The sequence below is a fragment of the Littorina saxatilis genome, linkage group LG11 (assembly GCF_037325665.1).
Source record: "Littorina saxatilis isolate snail1 linkage group LG11, US_GU_Lsax_2.0, whole genome shotgun sequence".
Classification (NCBI taxonomy): domain Eukaryota; kingdom Metazoa; phylum Mollusca; class Gastropoda; order Littorinimorpha; family Littorinidae; genus Littorina; species Littorina saxatilis.
In genome coordinates this window covers 9,147,342-9,167,768 of record NC_090255.1, presented here as the reverse complement: position 1 = coordinate 9,167,768, position 20,427 = coordinate 9,147,342, and the positions used below count along the sequence as shown (strand labels likewise).

Here is a 20,427-nt window from a genome sequence, read left to right as displayed (position 1 = left end):
CTGTCAGTCACAGCAGAATCCACCAATCACCGCGTTAGTAACAAAAAAGACCTCGTGTCCCGCACAAACATTAAATTCATGCATGTTCACACGTGTCTTTTAGTATGGAAGATTTGAAAAATTAATGTAACATCTCCCATGCCGTGCATGCTGAAATATCGCTGATATTTCATGCATTAGTATCAGTATTTCTTAGCTGCTTAGTTCGTAATGAGGGAAGTTCAATAAACAAGCGTTTCAAAACGTGCATTGAGTAAAGATAAAGCAAATTAGTGGGGATTAATTTGTACAAAGGGTATGCCTGTAAATATTTTGAAAGATTTCGTTCGATACTTTGAACATATTAGAAGGAATATGTGTGATACATTTCTCTCCCAAATGCATCTACCTTTAGACACAGACAGAGAGACACCGACGTACAGACACGGACACACACACTAACAGACAGACAAACAGACAGACAGACAGACAGACGCACACACACACTAGCACGCACCAACGCACGCACACACACACACACACACACACACACACACACGCGCACTCACACACACACACACACACCACATTTGCTATCAGTCTGTGTCTTCTAAAAAGCCTTGAAAAACATCTGCAAACACTTCTTCGTCAATTGCAATCCTGGCAAGCTCTATCGCTCTCATTCTGCAAAGTGCCAGCGTCAATAAAATGGATAAAAAGAAAAAGAATTGCAAATGGGAATCTGAACTGGAATAAAAACTGACTTGAAACATCACAAATATTCAGCAGGATAATTGAAGCACAGAAATATGCATTTGACATAAAACGCTGTTTTCATCTTTCGACTCAAGACTATTTACCTAAACAATTATGATGACAAACATTTCGAAAATCAAGCTTAGGACAAGACTATGGCTGTGTATCCGTAAATGTCGTATCCGTAAATGTCGTATCCGTAAATGTCGTGCAAGCGTTACCAGTAACTGAAACGGTGCAGAGGAGAATTTTTTTTTTGAACCGTCATTTTTAACAATCCAGATCAACTCATACGTGAGCATGCAGCTTTGGTGTAGTTCAACGTGCTGGGGAAAACGACTTGGTGTGTTAAAGAGCTATGCGGGAATTTTTTCATTTTCATTTTCATTTTCATTACTTTATTGTCCCATCGCTGGGAAATTCGGGTCGCTTCCTCCCAGTGGAAAGCTAGCAGCAACGGAGTCGCGCTACCCAGGTGTCTGCGTGTTTAGGTGTATTCAGCCACCTGCACTTATGGCAGAATGACCAAGGTCTTTTACGTGCCATTGTGATGACACGGGGGTGGGACATGGCTTCCGTCTCTGGGTCTGCACATAAAGTTGACCCGTGTCCGTCCCGGCCCGAATTCGAACCTGCGACCTTCCGATCACAAGTCCAGTGCTCTACCAACTGAGCTACCGGGCCCCCGGAGTTTTCGTGCGGACGTCAACTGTGACGTAACACGCAAACAACTGTAGTGTTGCAGTTGAATAAGGTGCATGTGGAAACTACCCCAAAACAAACAAGATTAAAATAAATAATTAAAAAAATTGAAGAAAATCAAGTTCTAATCTAGGCAACTAGTCTATGATTCGAAGATTTCCATATGTGAACAAAAGTGACTAATTGATAGGTCTTGGGGGTGGGGTGTGTTGTGTGGGAGGGGGGGGGGGGGGTGTTATGTCTTGTGCAGCTAATATGACTATATGGCAAAAAAGCAAGCCGGAATAAATTTTTAAAAAAAGCGTCTTTGGCTATGGCGCTATCTCTGTGCACTTTGTGTTAGGTGTTCTGTGACGTCATAAAACTCACCAACGGTTCTTTGTCTCTGGCAGTTTTGGGACCGTTTTGTGGCTAAGAAAACGTGAATGCAATCATGAATTTGTGTGATCATTCGTTAGCAAGCTCACTTTGTTCATAGCCACATCAAACAGTCAAACTGGCAACACACAAGTAAATATGTGACCACAAACACCACACACACACACGCATGCACGCACGAAAAAATGTACGCTCACACACACACACACACACACACACACACACACACACACACACACACACACACACACACACACACACACACACACACACACACACACACACACACACACACACACACACATTCAGTTCAGCACACATATACCCAGCAACATCTCTGAATCTAAGAAATGAATTGCTTCGGGTATGAAACATACCAACTTCAATCGAACTGCAGAAATACATGGAAACGTGCTCATCAGAATATACATTCAAAAAACAAGAATGGTATGTTGTTGGAACGTTTGATTTATGACAAAACAAAACGTTATATTCACTGTAGGTCAACCCAGTCTATCCATTTTTTGATTTATTTTTTGTACGTTGAAAGCTAAAATTAGAGTACCTTTAAAATCTGGCAGCAAACTGCATAAAACAAAAATCAAATTTAACGAATATTGCTCAGAAAACACTCATGTACATTGGAACTCCCAAAAAACACTCTTTTGTATATATATATATATATGAATAACACTTATAAACACGTGCTCACTCCAACACTCAATGGTTAAAGACAGAAAACACACAACACACAATCCAATGAAAAGCAATCAAAAAATCCTGAAGTGTACATGACAAAATTGAAAAAAAAGAAAAACTCACAGAGTATGTTTTGCCACGTGGTTCTTTCTCCTCCACCCGTTTGTCGGAGCCCGCTTGCTTCTTGCTGTCGTGGTGATCCTTGTCTCGCTGTTTGCGAGACTTCCGCTTCTTCTTGCGAGGTTTGGGGTCTGGCAGTTTCATTTCCGGTTCCGACTCGCTGTCGCTGTCACTCGAGCTGCAAAGACAAGGTTTTATTTCTGTGAAAATAGCAGAATAAAACCAATTGAAAACTTCTAGTGTAGGAAAAGAAATGTGTCACTAAAATGCATAACAAAGCAACTGAAACATTGAAAGTAAGTCCATGCGGCCACCTGCTGACAATCACACAAAAAGATGTCGAATCTTCTCTCTTACAGACATTGTGGAAATACTCCAGTTATCGACAATTTTGGCATGTTTAAAGACGACTCTCAGTGCACTAAAGACGACTCTAAGTGCACTTCAAATCGATAATATTACCTTGGCTGGCTTGCAGGAGTCGAGTTAAAATACTTTAGTTCGAGATCAACTGCATTGAGGGTACAGTTTATCCCGGACTAAAGTCTCTAACCTCGATTCTTGCATATTGGCCCACATTTTGAAATATTTTGGAGGTACCGAAATTGTGAAACTGAAAGAGAGCTAGTGATCTTGCTTTCAAGCATTTTCTTTGTTACCGCAATCTGTTCTACAACTAACAACGCTAGGGAAAGATCATTTCACACACACACACACACACACGCACGCACGCACGCACACACACACACACACACACACACACACACACACACACACACACACACACACACACAAACTCACTCTGATTCCTGCAAGGCCTCTCTGACGTTGATAGCAGCAAGCACGTCCAGACAGCCGTCCATGGTCGACAACGAGGCTCTGTCCATCAGTTCGCTGGCCTCCTCCTTGCTCAGACCCGCCGATGGTGGCGCTGCTTGTTTCCGGCTGACCTTGTCCTCCCTCCCGTTGGCCGCGGCGTTGGGGTCAGGAGCCGGGGGGTTCTGGAGCAGGGTCAGCATGGAGCTGGTCCATTTCTCGGCGTCGTTCTGTACTGCCTGGGAGTCTGTCTCCATCAGGTCTGAGGGAAGAAATTGGTATATTTATATGTGATAACAAAACTAACATCAAGAAGAACAAATGCTCATATTGCATTAGACTCACCTTCGTCATACGTATTATGAATTAGAAACACATTATGTGTTGTAATATGTATATGTACACACTTAGAGATAAATAGAGGTCATGAGGGTGGTGCTTCAAAGCTCTAACTCCCTAAACGTTCATAAAATGATTAGTTCCAACGTTATGACCTAATCCCCACTCTGACGAGGGTTAACCAGACTAGCGTCTAGTATGTAGAGGTCAATACACCCTGGAAGTAACCTTCGTGGTTGAAAACGACGTTAAACGACGTTAAACACCAAATAAAGAAAGAAAGAAGTGTGTGAAGTTTCAAATATCTTGCTTCAAAAACTTTCAAGAAAAAGTCGGTAGTCTTGTCACCATTATTACAACATTTATGACAAAACAAAAAAGTAAGTTATTGGAACGTTGAATTTATGACAAAACAAAACGTTAACTTCACTGATCAAAGAATGTTATTAGGGAATGTAACGTCTTGTTTTGTAATAAATCAAACGCTCTGTATAATAACAGACATTTCTTGTTTTTTTATTCTGAGTTTTAGAACGTTGGCAGTCTGTTAGTTTTTTGGATTTTTACCAAATAATGTCATTACTCACTCTTGTCCACGAGGAAGTCTGGCAGAACGCTGCCCGGCACGATAAGACCACGTGACTCCAGGATCTGGTGTGTGATGGCCTTGGTCAGCGCCAGCACCGTCTCCGTCTGTTTCCTGTCATCATCATCATCGTCGTCATCGTCATCATCATCATCATCATCATCATCATCGTCGTCGTCGTCATCATCGTTGACATCATCATCACCATCTTCTTCGTCGTCGTTGTTGCCATCATCGTCATCATCATCATCATCATCATCATGATAATCATCGTCGTCGTTGTTATCGTCATCATTATCATCATCACTAACGTTGTTTGCAATCCTCACTGCCGCCCCTATTATGTGTAAATTTTCAAATAACTTATCCACTATGGCGATTTGGAATTGCCTTGAGCCATCATCATCAGTTCCGCCGGTACTAAGCCAAAGTTTGAATTCTGCCGGCGTTACAGATACAGATACAGATACAGATCATCATCATCATCATCATCATCATCATCATCATCATCATCATCATCATCATCATCATCATCATCATCATCATCATCATCATCATCATCATCATCGTCGTCGTCGTTGTTGTTATCGTCATCATTATCATCATCACTAACGTTGTTTGCAACCATCACTGCCGCCCTTATTATGTGTGAATTTTCAAAGAACTTATCCACCATGGCCATTTGAAATTGCCTTGAGCCAAAGACATTACCAAACTGGCCATTTTCTTCTTGCAATATTGAAAAAGAGTCTAAAATAATCTTGTCAACACATTTTAAGTGTTTGCCACATGCCGCTTTGGGCCAATTTAATAACCGACAATCTCGAAAACCAATCGCTTTAAACACGTGACATACTTTTTGTTCTGTACATGGTGGTACTCCATTATGGTTCGCGCCAGACTACACAAACAAACACACAAACAAACACACAAACAAACACACAAACAAAGAACAAGTAGCCCGACTAACACGTGAAATACGTTTTATTCTCCTGCACATGCTGGTACTCCAGTATGGTTTGCACGGACCAGACAAACAAACAAACAAACAAACAATAAGTAGCTCCATAAGCACGTGACATACGTTTTGTTCTCCTGCACATGGTGGTACTCCAGCACGGTTTGTGCCAGCCCTCGACCAATATCCATCAAGTCCCGGACGTTGAAATGTCGACACTGTTCCCTGCAAACACAATTGACTCTTGATGAAGGTGACTTTTACAGTATGTTTACCCATTTTATCTTTTGCACAAGCGCCCACGCACGCACACTCACACGCATGGACACACAGACATAGACACAGAGTGTTGCACACACACACACACACACACACACACACACACACACACACACACACACACAGACACACACACATAGGCCTACTAACATACATAAACGACCCCCCCCCCACCCCCAGACACACACACACCCACCACACACACACACAAACACCAACACACACACAAACTAACACACAAACGACCCCCACCCCAAAACACCCCCCCCCCCCACCACACACACTCACACACACTCACTTGTCAATAATGGTACCACTGAAGGTTGCCTCTAGCGTGAAGCTGTTGTAGATGTTCATCTGTCGCCACATCACCACCCTGCCGGTCGACTCTTTGCACCGTCGGATCTGGAACTTGCACGACCGGAACGCAAACTTGTCCGGACACTGGTAGAGACATAACAACAAGGGTGTACACTACATTGGGGTGTGCACGTTAAAGATCCCACGATTGACAAAAGGGTCTTTCCTGGCAAAATTGTATAGGCATAGATACAAATGTCCACCAAATACCCGTGTGACTTGGAATAATAGGCCGTGAAAAGTAAATATTCGCCTTAAATTGGCTTGAGATTTACTGGCCGATGTGAATGCGTGATATATTGAGTAAAAAAAATTCCATCTCACACGGCAGAAATTAATATGTAAAGCGCTTAGAGAACGTCAAGCGCTATATAAATCGCCCCATACATACATACATACATAATTATACTCAGACGACTCACTGTCGTAAAAGCACAATTCTTACACTGAGAGTGCATGTCCAAAAGGACAACTTGTTCGGACAAGCGTTAGAAACAACTTAAAGTGTTGAAGGCTCCAGGGACTTCATGAAGGCTGTAATATCGTCCTGGTCGTGCTTTAAAAAAAAAAAGAAAACAAGTCGCGTAAGGCGAAATTACTACATTTAGTCAAGCTGTCGAACTCACTGGATGAAACTGAACGCACTGTATTTTTTCACCAAGACAGTACAGCTTTGTCAATCCCCGCGTGAAGGGAATCGCTCACCTCCCACGTGCAAAACGTAGTGATATTGACACGCCAGATTAGCGCTGTAGCGTATTGTGCTAAGCAGGAAAGCGCGCTTTTCTGTATTCTTGTTAACTTTCTGAGCTTGTTTTGAATACAATCTTCCCCCGAAAACGGCGTATGGCTGCCTAAATGGCGGGGTAAAAAACGGTCATACACGTAAAATTCCACTCGTGCAAAAAACACGAGTGTACGTGGGAGTTTCAGCCCACGAACAAAGAAGAAGAAGAAGAAGAAGAAGAAGAAGAAGAATACAACCTCAGGAAATGATAAAGAATAAGATGAAATCATTTTTGGATCGATTTTTTAAATTTTAATCGTAAGATTAATTAATCTTTTCTCGATAATTGTGATCCCATTTTAAGAGTAAACATGACATATGTATATATTTTTAGATTCAGAATGTGATGAAGAATACGATGCAATCAATTTTAAATCTGTTTGCGAAAAATCGATTTTAATGACAACTTTAATGAGCAAACTCATCAATTAATGTTTAAGCCATCAAGCTGAAATGCAATACCAAAGTCTGGGCTTCGTCAAAGATTACTTGACCAAAATTTCAACCAATTTGGTTGAAAAAAGGGAGCGTGACAGTGCCGCCTTAAATTTCACGAAAAGCCGGATATGACGTCATCAAAGACATTTATCAAAAAAACCGTCTCGAGATACCATACTCAGGATATCTCATGTCAAGTTTCATGAAGATCGGTCCAGTAGTTTTCTCTGAATCGCTCTACACACACACACACACAGACACATATACACCACACTCTCGTCTCGATTCCCCCCTCTACGTTAAAACATTTAGTCAAAACTTGACTAAATGTAAAAAGAAAGATTCAGTGGCTAAACATAAATTTAGCTTCAAAGCAAAACGCAGATATGTAAAGTTTGAAGAATTAACGTTATTAGTTGAAACAGTAACACTGCCACATAACTCGCTCAACGTCCAGAACATGGTCGTTTCAGCCAAACCAGCAAATAATGAATTGTTCGTAAGTATTTTCTACTCTTGTACAAATAAGAGTTATGTGAATACGGAATTTGAATGAGCAAAGACACTGACCGTGAAAGCCATGAGCCAGGGAAAGAGCCGTTCCGAGATGAAGGCTCTAGCAGAACCTGCTATCGACGTAAACACATACACACACACAAACAAACAAACCTTGGTAGCCATGAGCCAGGGAAAGAGCCGCTCCCAGATGAAGGCCCTGGCAGCTCCTGTCCCCGACGTGATCAAACACACACACACACATACACACACACAAACAAACAAACAAACCTTGGTAGCCATGAGCCAGGGAAAGAGCCGTTCCGAGATGAAGGCCCGGGCAGCACCTGTTCCCGACGTGTCTTCTTCAGACGACGTGTTGTTGCCGTACATGAACACGTTGTGCTTCCTGCTGTGGCCGTGAAGGTCGCAGTACAGCATGATCTGGAGAAGATAAGACGATGGCATGACCATTAAAGAACGATTCATTGGACAAATGCCGTTTTAAGGGGAGTAAATAAAATGGCAACAACAACAACAACACCAACAACATGTTTGACTGGCGGATAGTTCAGTAAATATAATGAGAGAAAAAGCTCTCGATCTGTATATCTCTGTCTTTCTCTGTCTTTCTCTCTGTCTTTCTCTCTGTCCTTCTCTCTGTCTTTCTCTCTGTCTTTCTCTCTGTCCCCTTCTGTCTTTCTCTCTGTCCCCTTCTGTCCTTCTCTCTGTCTTTCTCTCTGTCTTTCTCTCTGTCTTTCTCTCTGTCTTTCTCTCTGTCTTTCTCTCTGTCTTTCTCTCTGTCTTTCTCTCTGTCTTTCTCTCTCTCTCTCTCTCTCTGTCTTTCTCTCTGTCTTTCTCTCTGTCTTTCTCTCTGTCTTTCTCTCTGTCTTTCTCTCTGTCTTTCTCTCTGTCTTTCTCTCTGTCTTTCTCTCTCTCTTTCTCTCTGTCTTTCTCTCTCTCTTTCTCTCTCTCTTTCTCTCTGTCTTTCTTTGTCTTGCTCTCTGTCTTGCTCTCTGTCTTGCTCTCTGTCTTGCTCTTTGTCTTGCTCTCTGTCTTGCTCTTTGTCTTGCTCTCTGTCTTGCTCTCTGTCTTGCTCTCTGTCTTGCTCTCTGTCTTGCTCTCTGTCTTGCTCTCTGTCTTGCTCTTTGTCTTGCTCTCTGTCTTGCTCTTTGTCTTGCTCTCTGTCTTTCTCTCTGTCTTGCTCTCTGTCTTGCTCTCTGTCTTGCTCTCTGTCTTGCTCTCTGTCTTGCTCTCTGTCTTGCTCTTTGTCTTGCTCTCTGTCTTGCTCTTTGTCTTGCTCCCTGTCTTCCTCCCTGTCTTCCTCTCTGTCTTCCTCTCGGTCTTCCTCTCTGTCTTCCTCCCTGTCTTCCTCCCTGTCTTCTTCCCTGTCTTCCTCTCTGTCTTCCTCCCTGTCTTCCTCTCTGTCTTCCTCCCTGTCTTCCTCTCTGTCTTTCTCCCTGTCTTCCTCTCTGTCTTTCTCCCTGTCTTCCTCTCTGTCTTCCTCTCTGTCTTCCTCCCTGTCTTCCTCCCTGTCTTCCTCTCTGTCTTCCTCTCGGTCTTCCTCTCCGTCTTTCTCCCAGTCTTCCTCTCTGTCTTCCTCCCTGTCTTGCTCTTTGTCTTGCTCTGCTCTCTGTCTTGCTCTCTGTCCTGCTCTCTGTCTTGCTCTCTGTCCTGCTCTCTGTCTTGCTCTTTGTCTTTCTCTCTGTCTTTCTCTCTGTCTTGCTCTTTGTCTTGCTCTCTGTCTTGCTCTTTGTCTTGCTCTCTGTCTTGCTCTCTGTCTTTCTCTCTGTCTTGCTCTCTGTCTTGCTCTCTGTCTTGCTCTCTGTCTTGCTCTCTGTCTTGCTCTTTGTCTTGCTCTTTGTCTTGCTCTGCTCTCTGTCTTGCTCTCTGTCTTGCTCTCTGTCTTGCTCTCTGTCTTGCTCTCTGTCTTGCTCTCTGTCTTGCTCTTTGTCTTGCTCTCTGTCTTTCTCTCTGTCTTGCTCTCTGTCTTGCTCTCTGTCTTGCTCTCTGTCTTGCTCTTTGTCTTGCTCTTTGTCTTGCTCTGCTCTCTGTCTTGCTCTCTGTCTTGCTCTCTGTCTTGCTCTCTGTCTTGCTCTTTGTCTTGCTCTGCTCTCTGTCTTCCTCCCTGTCTTCTTCCCTGTCTTCCTCTCTGTCTTCCTCCCTGTCTTCCTCTCTGTCTTCCTCCCTGTCTTCCTCTCTGTCTTTCTCTCTGTCTTCCTCTCTGTCTTCCTCTCTGTCTTCCTCCCTGTCTTCCTCTCTGTCTTCCTCCCTGTCTTCCTCCCTGTCTTCATCCCTGTCTTCCTCTCTGTCTTCCTCTCTGTCTTGCTCTCTGTCTTGCTCTTTGTCTTGCTCTGCTCTCTATCTTGCTCTCTGTCTTTCTCTCTGTCTTGCTCTCTGTCTTGCTCTTTGTCTTGCTCTGATCTCTGTCTTCCTCCCTGTCTTCCTCCCTGTCTTCATCCCTGTCTTCCTCCCTGTCTTCCTCCCTGTCTTTCTCTCTGTCTTCCTCTCTGTCTTCCTCTCTGTCTTTCTCTCTGTCTTCCTCTCTGTCTTCCTCCCTGTCTTCCTCTCTGTCTTTCTCTCTGTCTTCATCCCTGTCTTGCTCTCTGTCTTGCTCTCTGTCTTGCTCTCTGTCTTGCTCTTTGTCTTGCTCTGCTCTCTGTCTTCCTCCCTGTCTTCCTCTCTGTCTTCCTCTCTGTCTTTCTCTCTGTCTTCCTCCCTGTCTTCCTCTCGGTCTTGCTCTTTGTCTTGCTCTCTGTCTTTCTCTCTGTCTTGCTCTTTGTCTTGCTCTTTGTCTTGCTCTCTGTCTTGCTCTCTGTCTTGCTCTCTGTCTTGCTCTCTGTCTTGCTCTCTGTCTTTCTCTCTGTCTTGCTCTCTGTCTTGCTCTCTGTCTTGCTCTCTGTCTTGCTCTCTGTCTTGCTCTTTGTCTTGCTCTGCTCTCTGTCTTGCTCTTTGTCTTGCTCTCTGTCTTGCTCTCTGTCTTGCTCTTTGTCTTGCTCTGCTCTTTGTCTTGCTCTCTGTCTTGCTCTTTGTCTTGCTCTGCTCTCTGTCTTGCTCTCTGTCTTGCTCTCTGTCTTGCTCTTTGTCTTCTAGTGTGTCTGTCTTGCTCTTTGTCTTGCTCTTTGTCTTGCTCTCTGTCTTGCTCTCTGTCTTGCTCTCTGTCTTGCTCTCTGTCTTGCTCTCTGTCTTGCTCTCTGTCTTGCTCTTTGTCTTGCTCTTTGTCTTGCTCTCTGTCTTGCTCTTTGTCTTGCTCTCTGTCTTGCTCTTTGTCTTGCTCTCTGTCTTGCTCTCTGTCTTGCTCTCTGTCTTGCTCTTTGTCTTGCTCTTTGTCTTGCTCTCTGTCTTTCTCTCTGTCTTGCTCTCTGTCTTGCTCTCTGTCTTGCTCTCTGTCTTGCTCTTTGTCTTGCTCTCTGTCTTGCTCTCTGTCTTGCTCTCTGTCTTGCTCTCTGTCTTGCTCTTTGTCTTGCTCTTTGTCTTGCTCTCTGTCTTTGTATAGGTTGTGAAAGAGAATATCCTTGCTTTTTCTCAGACAAATAAATTCACACGATCTCCTGTTCATGTGTTTCCGAAACACCCCTCGCTAGTGATTGGCTCATCCAATGTTTGTCCCCCCAAAAGCAAGGGTTATCACTCTCCCACGACCCATACAAACTCTACAGAGTTATTTCCCGAATTCCTCTATCGGGTTTCACATGCCTACCTTGAGCACCTTTTGTTTATTTTTTTAAAACAAACAAACAAACAAACAAACAAAATAGTTCTCTCACCTCGTGGTCCTGTGACAGCTCTTCTATCATGGCCTTGACGGCGAAGATGGTGGGAAAGTTCTCCCGCCGCGGGCGTCGATAGTTACGATTCAAATCCCTGGCGGCCAGGCTACAGCGGTAGTTGCCCACGATCACCCCGTCTGGGTTCAGCATCGGCACCATCTTGAACACGAACTTGTCACGAAGCTCCTAGGAAGGCAGGGAGAAAAGTGGTGAGAAAGTATATTTAATTACATACTATACCGATGCATTCAGAACCACGCGGTGACTTTACGAATCAATAAACAAGAATGGTAGGTTATTGGAACGTTTAATTTATGACTTCTTCTTCTTCTTCTTTGTTCATAGGCTGAAACTCCTACGTTCACTCATATTTTTGCATGAGTGGGTTTTTACGTGTATGACCATTTTTACCCCCGCCATTGATTCAGGCAGCATACGCCGATTTTGGAGGAAGCATGCTGGGTATTTTGATGTTTTCATAACCCACCGAACTCTGACATGGATTACATGATATTTTCCGTGTGCACTTGGTCTTGTGCTTGCGTGTACACACGAAGGGGGATAAGCCACCACCACGTCTGCACATAAGTTGACCTGGGAGATCGGAAAAATCTCCACACTTAACCCACCCGGCAGCCGCGGCCGGGATTCGAACTCACGACCTTCCGATTAAGAGGCTGTTACACGACACTTGAGATTGACGAAGTTCTCAAATGTCGTATAGTTGTGTTCTTTTATTCTACGTGGCCCGTCTTCACAGCAGCAGACAAAAACTCGTCAAATTGAGTTCAAGGATTTATTTAGCATTTCATACATACAACTGCACATCGTAGCAGAACTCAAAGTAGAAGCTTTTTTTAACATACAAATCGCGCTGGCCTATATAGTCTATATAGCAAATACTCAATCTCGAGAATATTCCAGGCCGAACATGATACAACTAAAATTATATGAACCGTCCATGGACTAGAATAGTGACATTCTCTGTGACGTACATCAAAAGCGCCGACGCACTTAATCCGAGCGAACGCCACGAACCCACGACTCAAAACAACGTGGTAAACAACTTGTTTTGACAGGACTAGAAAGTTCACATGCATTCTCGTCCAAACATAAATATTAAGTACAAATAAGTCAACTACATGCAACACGCAAAACTGAAACCAAAGTTCAGCAACGGCAGCGTTTCCTAACAGAGGCCGACGTCTTACCACCCCGCCACAGTACCCGTCACTTTTAATTTATGACAAAACAAAACGTTACATTCAGTTAACAAAGTGGTGTTTTAAGTGGACAGACAGACAAACACTTATGATATAAATAATGAACTTATCTCAGAATCTTGCAAGAACCTGGCGAGGCAATAATCCAATGAGGTGACCGTACGAGTATTTTTCTTGTGCTGATATGACTACGTCACCTAGACACATTTTCTTTCCAACATTTTTTGTCATTTGATCGGGATACCTAAATAAAATGGGACAGAACTTTAACGTGGCGCCATTATTCACATTCATGACGTCCTCTTGAGCTTTCCTTCGCTTTTGACGCCAGATATTTCTCTCTACATGTGACGGTCCTGTGATTGACCGTGTGACCCAACAAATACAGAAGATACAGCCCCTGATCCCAACTCTCTCCATCACTTATACACTTGCCTTAGCAACAGGGTGGTCACCGGCCCCTTCATCATCCAGCTGGCCTGACTTTCTCCGGAATGGACCCCCCCCCCCCCCCCAAACTCCCACATACTAAGACAGTTACCTTGGCAACAGGATGGTCTCCGGTGATGAACTCGAGCAGTCCCTTCATCATCCAGCTGGCCTGACTCTCTCCGGGATGCACCCTGGCAGACACAACCACCGCTTTCTTCGGCTCTTCGCTCTCTGCAGCGAGAAAGAATTCGGTGTTAAATTGGCTTCAAAAGTGTCTTTTGCATTCTATTTCCCAATGGAGTTGTTGTCAGACACCGATGACGCTTAGATTAAAATCGAATTGAATATAAAAAAAAAATCTTTCATTAAGCATTAATTTCTATGTGGTTGTATGCATGTCTGTATCTGCGCGAGCGCAGGTACGTGTATCAATTCATATGAACACCAAAACGAAAACCCGAACTAAGACGAGCTCAATCTGCTCTAGCTGCACCCTGTACACTATTCTACAAAAATTTTCAACGCGTTTTGAAACACTCACCAAAATTTGTGACGGTGAGGAGAAAACAGGAGTTCCCGGCCCTGGACTCACACAGCACTTCTCGGCGGATGCAGGCTTTTCTCCCAGGGCTTGCCATGAGCACGTCCAGATCCTCCTTGAGGTCAGTGAAGGTGTAGGGGTAGCAGTGAGCCAGGTAGTATGTGTCGTCTGCGTTGGGGAACGCCTGGTGAACAGTATATTGGAACATTCCATGAAATGTTTACAATCTTCGGTTTCAATTTTCTTACTCCAACCACTTTTTCAAGTCAATGCAATCAGTTGCGCTGAAAGAATACGAGAAAGAGCAAAGCGCTCTGGAAATTCTGTCTCTTGCAAGCTTCAGCTTAACTTCTTGTGTTGTGTAAACCTCCGACTTGAGCATCATTGTTTTCGTGTACTATTTGGCAATCTAAACCTACGGATCAACATCTTAAGGTTTGTGAAGGTGTAGGGGTAACAGTGAGCCAGGTAGTACGTGTCGTCTGCGTTAGGAAACAGACAACTGCAGTGAGTGATTCCACCATTTTCAAAACCAAGAATCAATTCCAGCTTTAACATAGCCGGTGACTCCGCCAATGAAAACAAACAAGACAGTCAGTAAATGTGTAGGGGTAACAGTGAGCCAGGTAGTACGTGTCGTCTGCGTTGGGGAACTCCTGGTGAATTACACATCAGAGAGCTAGGTAAAAGCATGGCTGCAAGGTTTTTTCTTTATACTTTTTCTTTTTCCTTTTATGTCCTATTATAATAATTCTAAGTATATATAAGTGAAAGTGTTGGGGTAACAGTGAGCCAGGGAGAACGTTTCGTCTGCGTTGGGAAACTCTTGGTGAATTACACATCAGAGATATAGGTAAAGGTATGGCAGCAAGTTTTTTCATTTATACTTTTTTCTTTTTCCTTTTATGTCCTTTTATAATAATTATAAGTATATATCAGTGAACAGGGATGGCCAAATCGTCCGCCCGGTCGCCAGGGGCGAGTAAATAATCCGCCCGGCTGGCCAGTGAAAACTCTGGTCAAATGCAACATTGTTGGTTGTAATTTCGAGTTTCAAATCAGATGAAGCAACTTTTAGATATGCACCGGGCCAGCGAAATTTCTGACGGGCTTGTGACTTTCTTTCAGTTACTCGCCCGGCTGGCGAGTTAAACTTTTGGGATTTGGCCACCCCTGGTGAAGGTGTAGGGGTAGCAGTGAGCCAGGTAGTATGTGTCGTCAGCGTTGGGAACCTCCTCAAGAACAGTACATCGGAAAGTTTAAAGGTATTATACTTAAGTAGGAAGGCCCTTAAATCGCTTCCAAAGTGATACCATAAGTCAATTATTTTCGAATGTGTTTTGGATGCTTCCAACCTTTCTTGATTTTTTTTAATTTGAAACAAAACACGAAAAGAAAAGCTGGTGTGAATATGGCAATTCTTTGCAAAGGGAATCTCTCGTAATGTCATTATCGTACTTGATCAAGACATTGTTAGTTTTATTAATTTTCAGACCAGTTAGTAAACTAAATTTGAACTCAAATCCAGCATTTATAACCTAAGCAGCAAATCAGCCAGCTTTTTGGCCAATCAAAATCATCGTAACAACTATCACGCGGCCCCTGACATGTAACGCAACTCACCATTTGCCACTCCAGCAAATGGTATAGGAAGCAGCAAACTCTCTGGTCAATCAAACCCATCGTAACAACTATCACGCGGCCCCTGACATGTAACGCAACTCACCATTTGCCACTCCAGCAAATGGTATAGGAAGCAGCAAACTCTTCGGCCAGTCAAAACCATCGTAACAACTATCACGTGGCCGCTGACACCTGACGCGACTCACCATTTGCCACTCCAGCATGTGGTATAGGAAGCAGCAAACTCTTCGGCCAGTCAAAACCATCGTAACAACTATCACGTGGCCGCTGACACCTGACGCGACTCACCATTTGCCACTCCAGCATGTGGTATGGGAAGCAGCGGGAGAGGAGGGGGGAGGTGGTGTTGGAGATGTTCTTGGTGTAGTTGATGTGATGACCCGTCCGTATCCACCCCGTCTGCTTCTCGGCCGCGTCACGCTCCGAGTACACCAACGGTCGCATGCCTGATGAAAGTAAAATGTCATTATCATCATTTCTGCAGGATTCGTACAGATTTGTTGTAATTAAAGTCAAGGAATTTTCAAGGACTCTCATTACCTTTTAAGAAAAAGTCAAGTTATATAGACTGTCTCATTTAAGGAAGTTAACTCTCTTGAACTTGTGGAAAACATTGGCTTTTTGACTTAGAACTGTCATTTTTACGTGTGGCATAAACTGGCTTACCATATAGTTATAAAGACTGTCAGATTTAAGGAGGTTGACTATCTTGACCTTGTAGGTGACGCCAGGCTGCGCGTTGTGGACGCGGAAGAAGTACCACTGAGTGTGGCGACTTGTGTACAGGTCTGTCTTCAGCACCAGCTCGTATTCATACATCCCCCTGGAAACACAACACCAAAGCAGTTTTAATTATAATTACTAATCTCATTGCTGAATTACAATTTTCAAATATGAACAAAATGATTCCATATTTTTTTACCTTCCTGACGAAGGCAGTTTATCTGCCGAAATATTGATAAAAAAAAAAAAGAGGACCTAACCTGCATGGTTACTGGCGTGTTTGCTTTTTATTTAAATGAATTACAATTTGTATAGTATGCTCACAGATATTTTTACTCTAATTACCGCAACGTTAAGGAAAGGCTTACAGGCACAGTCCTTCCCTTCACTTTGATACATACAACAAACCAGCAGTCTGGATGTTTTCTGTGCATAGTGGGAGTTTTACTTGTTTGCTAATTTATTAAAAAAAAAAAAAAAAAAAATAATCAACTACAAAAGTCAAAAGAGAGCAAGAGAGAGGGAAGAGAGAGAGAGAGAGAGAGCGAGAGAGAGAGAGAGAGAGAGAGAGAGAGAGAGAGAGAGAGAGAGAAAGACAGAGACAAAGACAGAGACAGAGAGAGATAGAGAGACAGACAGAGACAGACAGACAGACAGACAGACACAGAGAGACAGAGACAGACAGACAAACGGAGAGAGATAGAGACGGACAGACATACATACAGACAAAGTCCCTCCACCCTCACCCCCAGTTGCCATTGGTTACCCCTTACCCCTTTAAGACAAAACCGCAGAAGTACAGAAAGTTCATTACCCCATAACAACGACAACAAAGACACTCGGGGCACTACTTTATCCGAGCACACTTTTGACATGTCCTTAATAAAAACTCAGCCTTAGATACACATTGCCTAAACCCACGCAATCCATCACCAATGCCTCGTGTCAAAAGTCCATTAACAATATCAGGATTAAGCACTTCTCCGGAACATGACTACTTGACAACTAGGAACTTTAAAATTTGCATAAACAAACTGTGGAGTTCGGTTTGAGGTCAGTGTTCATACGAAGAGGGGTATGAGTGGGTGGGTCTGAGGGGGCAGTGGGGGTGTTGGTTGGTTATTAGTGTTTATTGTCTCCTCAGCAGGTAAAGCTATTCGAGACCGATGCAAGTTTTTTCCTTTTCAGTTCACATGGCAATTGAGCTCCATGCTTATATCTATTTACGATCAGGTCAATCACTGTAAAACCTTTCATCGGAGAGAGAGAGAGAGAGAGAGAGAGAGAGAGAGAGAGAGAGAGAGAGAGAGAGAGAGAGAGAGAGAGCGCGGGAGAGAGACAGACAGAGAGAGAGAGCGGGAGAGAGAGAGGGAGAGAGAGAGGGGGGGAGAGAGAGACAGAGAGAGTGAGCGGGGGAGAGAGAGACAGAGAGACAGAGAGACACGGAGAGAGAGACGGACAGAGAGAGAGACGGACAGAGAGAGAGAGAGAGAGAGAGAGAGAGAGAGAGAGAGAGAGAGAGGAAGGACGGACAGACACACAGACAGACACATAGACAGACAGACAGACAGAGGAAGGACGGACAGACACACAGACAGACACATAGACAGACAGACAGACAGACAGACAGACAGACAAACCGACAGACTAGGAGGGACAAAAACAGAAAGCTCCACTAGGGTATTTCTAATGAACTCAACTCACATTCTGCGTGCTTGCCGGAGGTTGCCGCTCTCAAAGCGGGATTCGAACACGAGGTTGGGGCAGCATCCCTCGCTGACAGGCTGGGGGTTGTACTCCCTGGGACTCCGTTCAGAGTCGTACACGATCAGCGTCCCCCGCCATCGCCCGTTATTGAAAGGCGTCGTCTGGTTGTCTATCGTCCTGCTCGATTCTGAAACAATACGGAAAGAAAGTTGAAATATTAACTTTGAAGTTATACAACATTCGTTAAGTCCTCTGGTTGTCTGACAGTTTGATTGTCTGTCTGTCTGTCTGTGTCTGTCTTAGTATATATATCCCTTTCCTCCCCTCTCTGTATCTGTGTGAGTCTCTCTCTATCTCTCTCTCTTTCGCTCTCTCCCTCCCTCTTTCGCCCTCCCTCTCCCTCTCTCTCTCTCCCTCTTTTGCGCGCTCTCTCTCTCTTTCGCTCTCTCTCTTTTTCGCTTTCTCTCTCTTTTTCGCTCTCTCTCTCTTTTTCGCTTTCTCTCTCTTTTTCGCTCTCTCTCTCTTTTTCGCTCTCTCTCTCTCTCTCTCTCTCTCTCTCTCTCTTGCGATGTTGCGATTTTCCATCATCACTTCATCATCATCATCATCATCATCATCATCATCATCATCATCATCATCATCATCATCATCATCATTTACACCATATAATCATTATTAGCATTAGTGTAAACGTTGGTATCGTGTGAATTTTACCGTCGATCACTTTACATGTGTAACCTCAATTAACATGTTGCATGTTTCGCTTTCGATTTTATATTTATTTGCTTGTTTGCTTACTTGTCGATTGTTTGCTGGTTCGTTCGTCTACTTTGTTTATTTGTCATGTTGCTTTACTTGTTTATCATTTATTAGATATTAATTATTTTTGTATTAGAAGTAAGGACCGGTTGTAAGAAAAGGCGTCGCCTCCTTAAACCTCTATCCTTGAAAAATAAAGTTCCATCATCATCATCATTATCTCTCTCTCTCTCTCTCTCTCTCTTTCTTTCTTTCTTCAAAGTGGCGCAGATAGTTTTTATAATTTTGAATATGGCGCTCGCGCCTGCGAACACACAGACACACACAGAAAAACCCACATAGCGAAAAACCCCAGTCCCATAATCTCACTACAAAGACCATTGCACTACCCCACTCAAGGCTTTGCGGCATTCTTACAATTTCAAGGCAAACAAACAAACAAACAAACAGATCAAGGCGCAAACACAACAAAGAACACAGAAAGAAACAAGTGGCGTAAGGCGAAATTACTACATTTAGTCAAGCTGTGGAACTCACAGAATGAAACCGAACGCACTGCATTTTTTCACAATGACCGTAGTCCGCCGCTTGTGCATAACGGAGTGAAACTGACGAGCCTGTTCAGCGCGGTAGTGGTTTCGCTGTGCTGCATAGCACGCTTTTCTGTACCTCTCATCGTTTTAACTTTCTGAGCGTGTTTTTAATCCAAACATATCATATCTATATGTTTTTGGAATCAGGAACCGACAAGGAATAAGATGAAATTGTTTTTAAATCGATTTCGGAAATTTAATTTTGATCATAATTTTTATATTTTTAATTTTCAGAGCTTGTTTTTAATCTAACATATTTATATGTTTTTGGAATCAGGAAATGATGTAGAAAAAGATGAACGTAAATTGGATCGTTTTATATATATATATATATATAAAAAAATTATTACAATTTTCAGATTTTTGATGACCAAAGTCATTCACTAATTTGTAAGCCACCAAGCTGAAATGCAATACCGAAGTCCGGCCTTCATCGAAGATTGCTTTACACAAATTTCAATCAATTTGATTGAAAAATGAGGGTGTGACAGTGCCGCCTCAACTTTTACAAAAAGCCGGATATGACGTCATCAAAGGTATTTATCGAAAAAATGAAAAAAAGTCCGGGGATTCCCAGAAACTCTCATGTCAAATTTCATAAAGATCGGTCCAGTAGTTTGGTCTGAATCGCTCTACACACACACACGCACAGACACACACACACACACAGACACACACACGCACACACACACACACACACACACACACACACACATACACATACACCACACACACACACACACACATACACCACGACCCTCGTCTCGATTCCCCCGCTATGTTAAAACATTTAGTCAAAACTTGACTAAATGTAAATAAAAAAAAAAACACACACACACACACATTTGTAATAGCAGCATCAAGAGTAACGCACAAGAAGGAAGAAATTATAAGACAGAAAATAAGTATAGGCCTATTATAAGAAACGTGTCAAATAATGAGACAACAAACACGAGCGTACAAAATGTCGCAGGATAGGATAGGTGGACAGGGAAGCCAGCAGATTGGGACACACGCCGATTGACAACTGACTAAGAAAATAGGAAGAAACATGAAAGATGGAAGCACTCAGGAAGAATAGAAAATGAATAAAAACGGAGCAGATAACCAGAAAGAGGAGTGAAATAAGAAGACGAGAAAGGGCACCCATCTTTGAGGTGTATTTATGTACGATTATGCTTGTGATCGTTGTCTTTGTGTTAATAGCAATGCCATGTGGTGCCAAAAGACAATCTCCATGGTTATGTACAATGAACATGGACATTCAAGTTGTCTGATCTTATCTTATCGTATCTTATCTTATCTTATCTTACGAGTCGTGGTATTACTTCTGCACCAGTTAA

General features: G+C 43.2%; 1 protein-coding gene across 1 annotated transcript in view; it reads right to left on the bottom strand.

The window, feature by feature from the left end:
* LOC138980656 (uncharacterized) overlaps positions 1-20,427 on the bottom strand; it is a 118,454-nt gene that overhangs the window by 33,614 nt on the left and 64,413 nt on the right. Inside the window, exons 4-16 of the mRNA XM_070353566.1 lie at positions 17,730-17,919; positions 15,972-16,125; positions 15,591-15,749; positions 13,659-13,842; positions 13,227-13,348; positions 11,460-11,648; positions 7,984-8,136; positions 5,911-6,056; positions 5,460-5,558; positions 4,377-4,489; positions 3,436-3,712; positions 2,638-2,812; positions 1,807-1,848 (exon numbers count right to left, since the gene is read on the bottom strand). Coding sequence (XP_070209667.1) covers positions 1,807-1,848; positions 2,638-2,812; positions 3,436-3,712; positions 4,377-4,489; positions 5,460-5,558; positions 5,911-6,056; positions 7,984-8,136; positions 11,460-11,648; positions 13,227-13,348; positions 13,659-13,842; positions 15,591-15,749; positions 15,972-16,125; positions 17,730-17,919 — 2,003 coding nt within the window. The remainder of the gene's footprint in view (positions 1-1,806; positions 1,849-2,637; positions 2,813-3,435; positions 3,713-4,376; positions 4,490-5,459; positions 5,559-5,910; positions 6,057-7,983; positions 8,137-11,459; positions 11,649-13,226; positions 13,349-13,658; positions 13,843-15,590; positions 15,750-15,971; positions 16,126-17,729; positions 17,920-20,427) is intronic.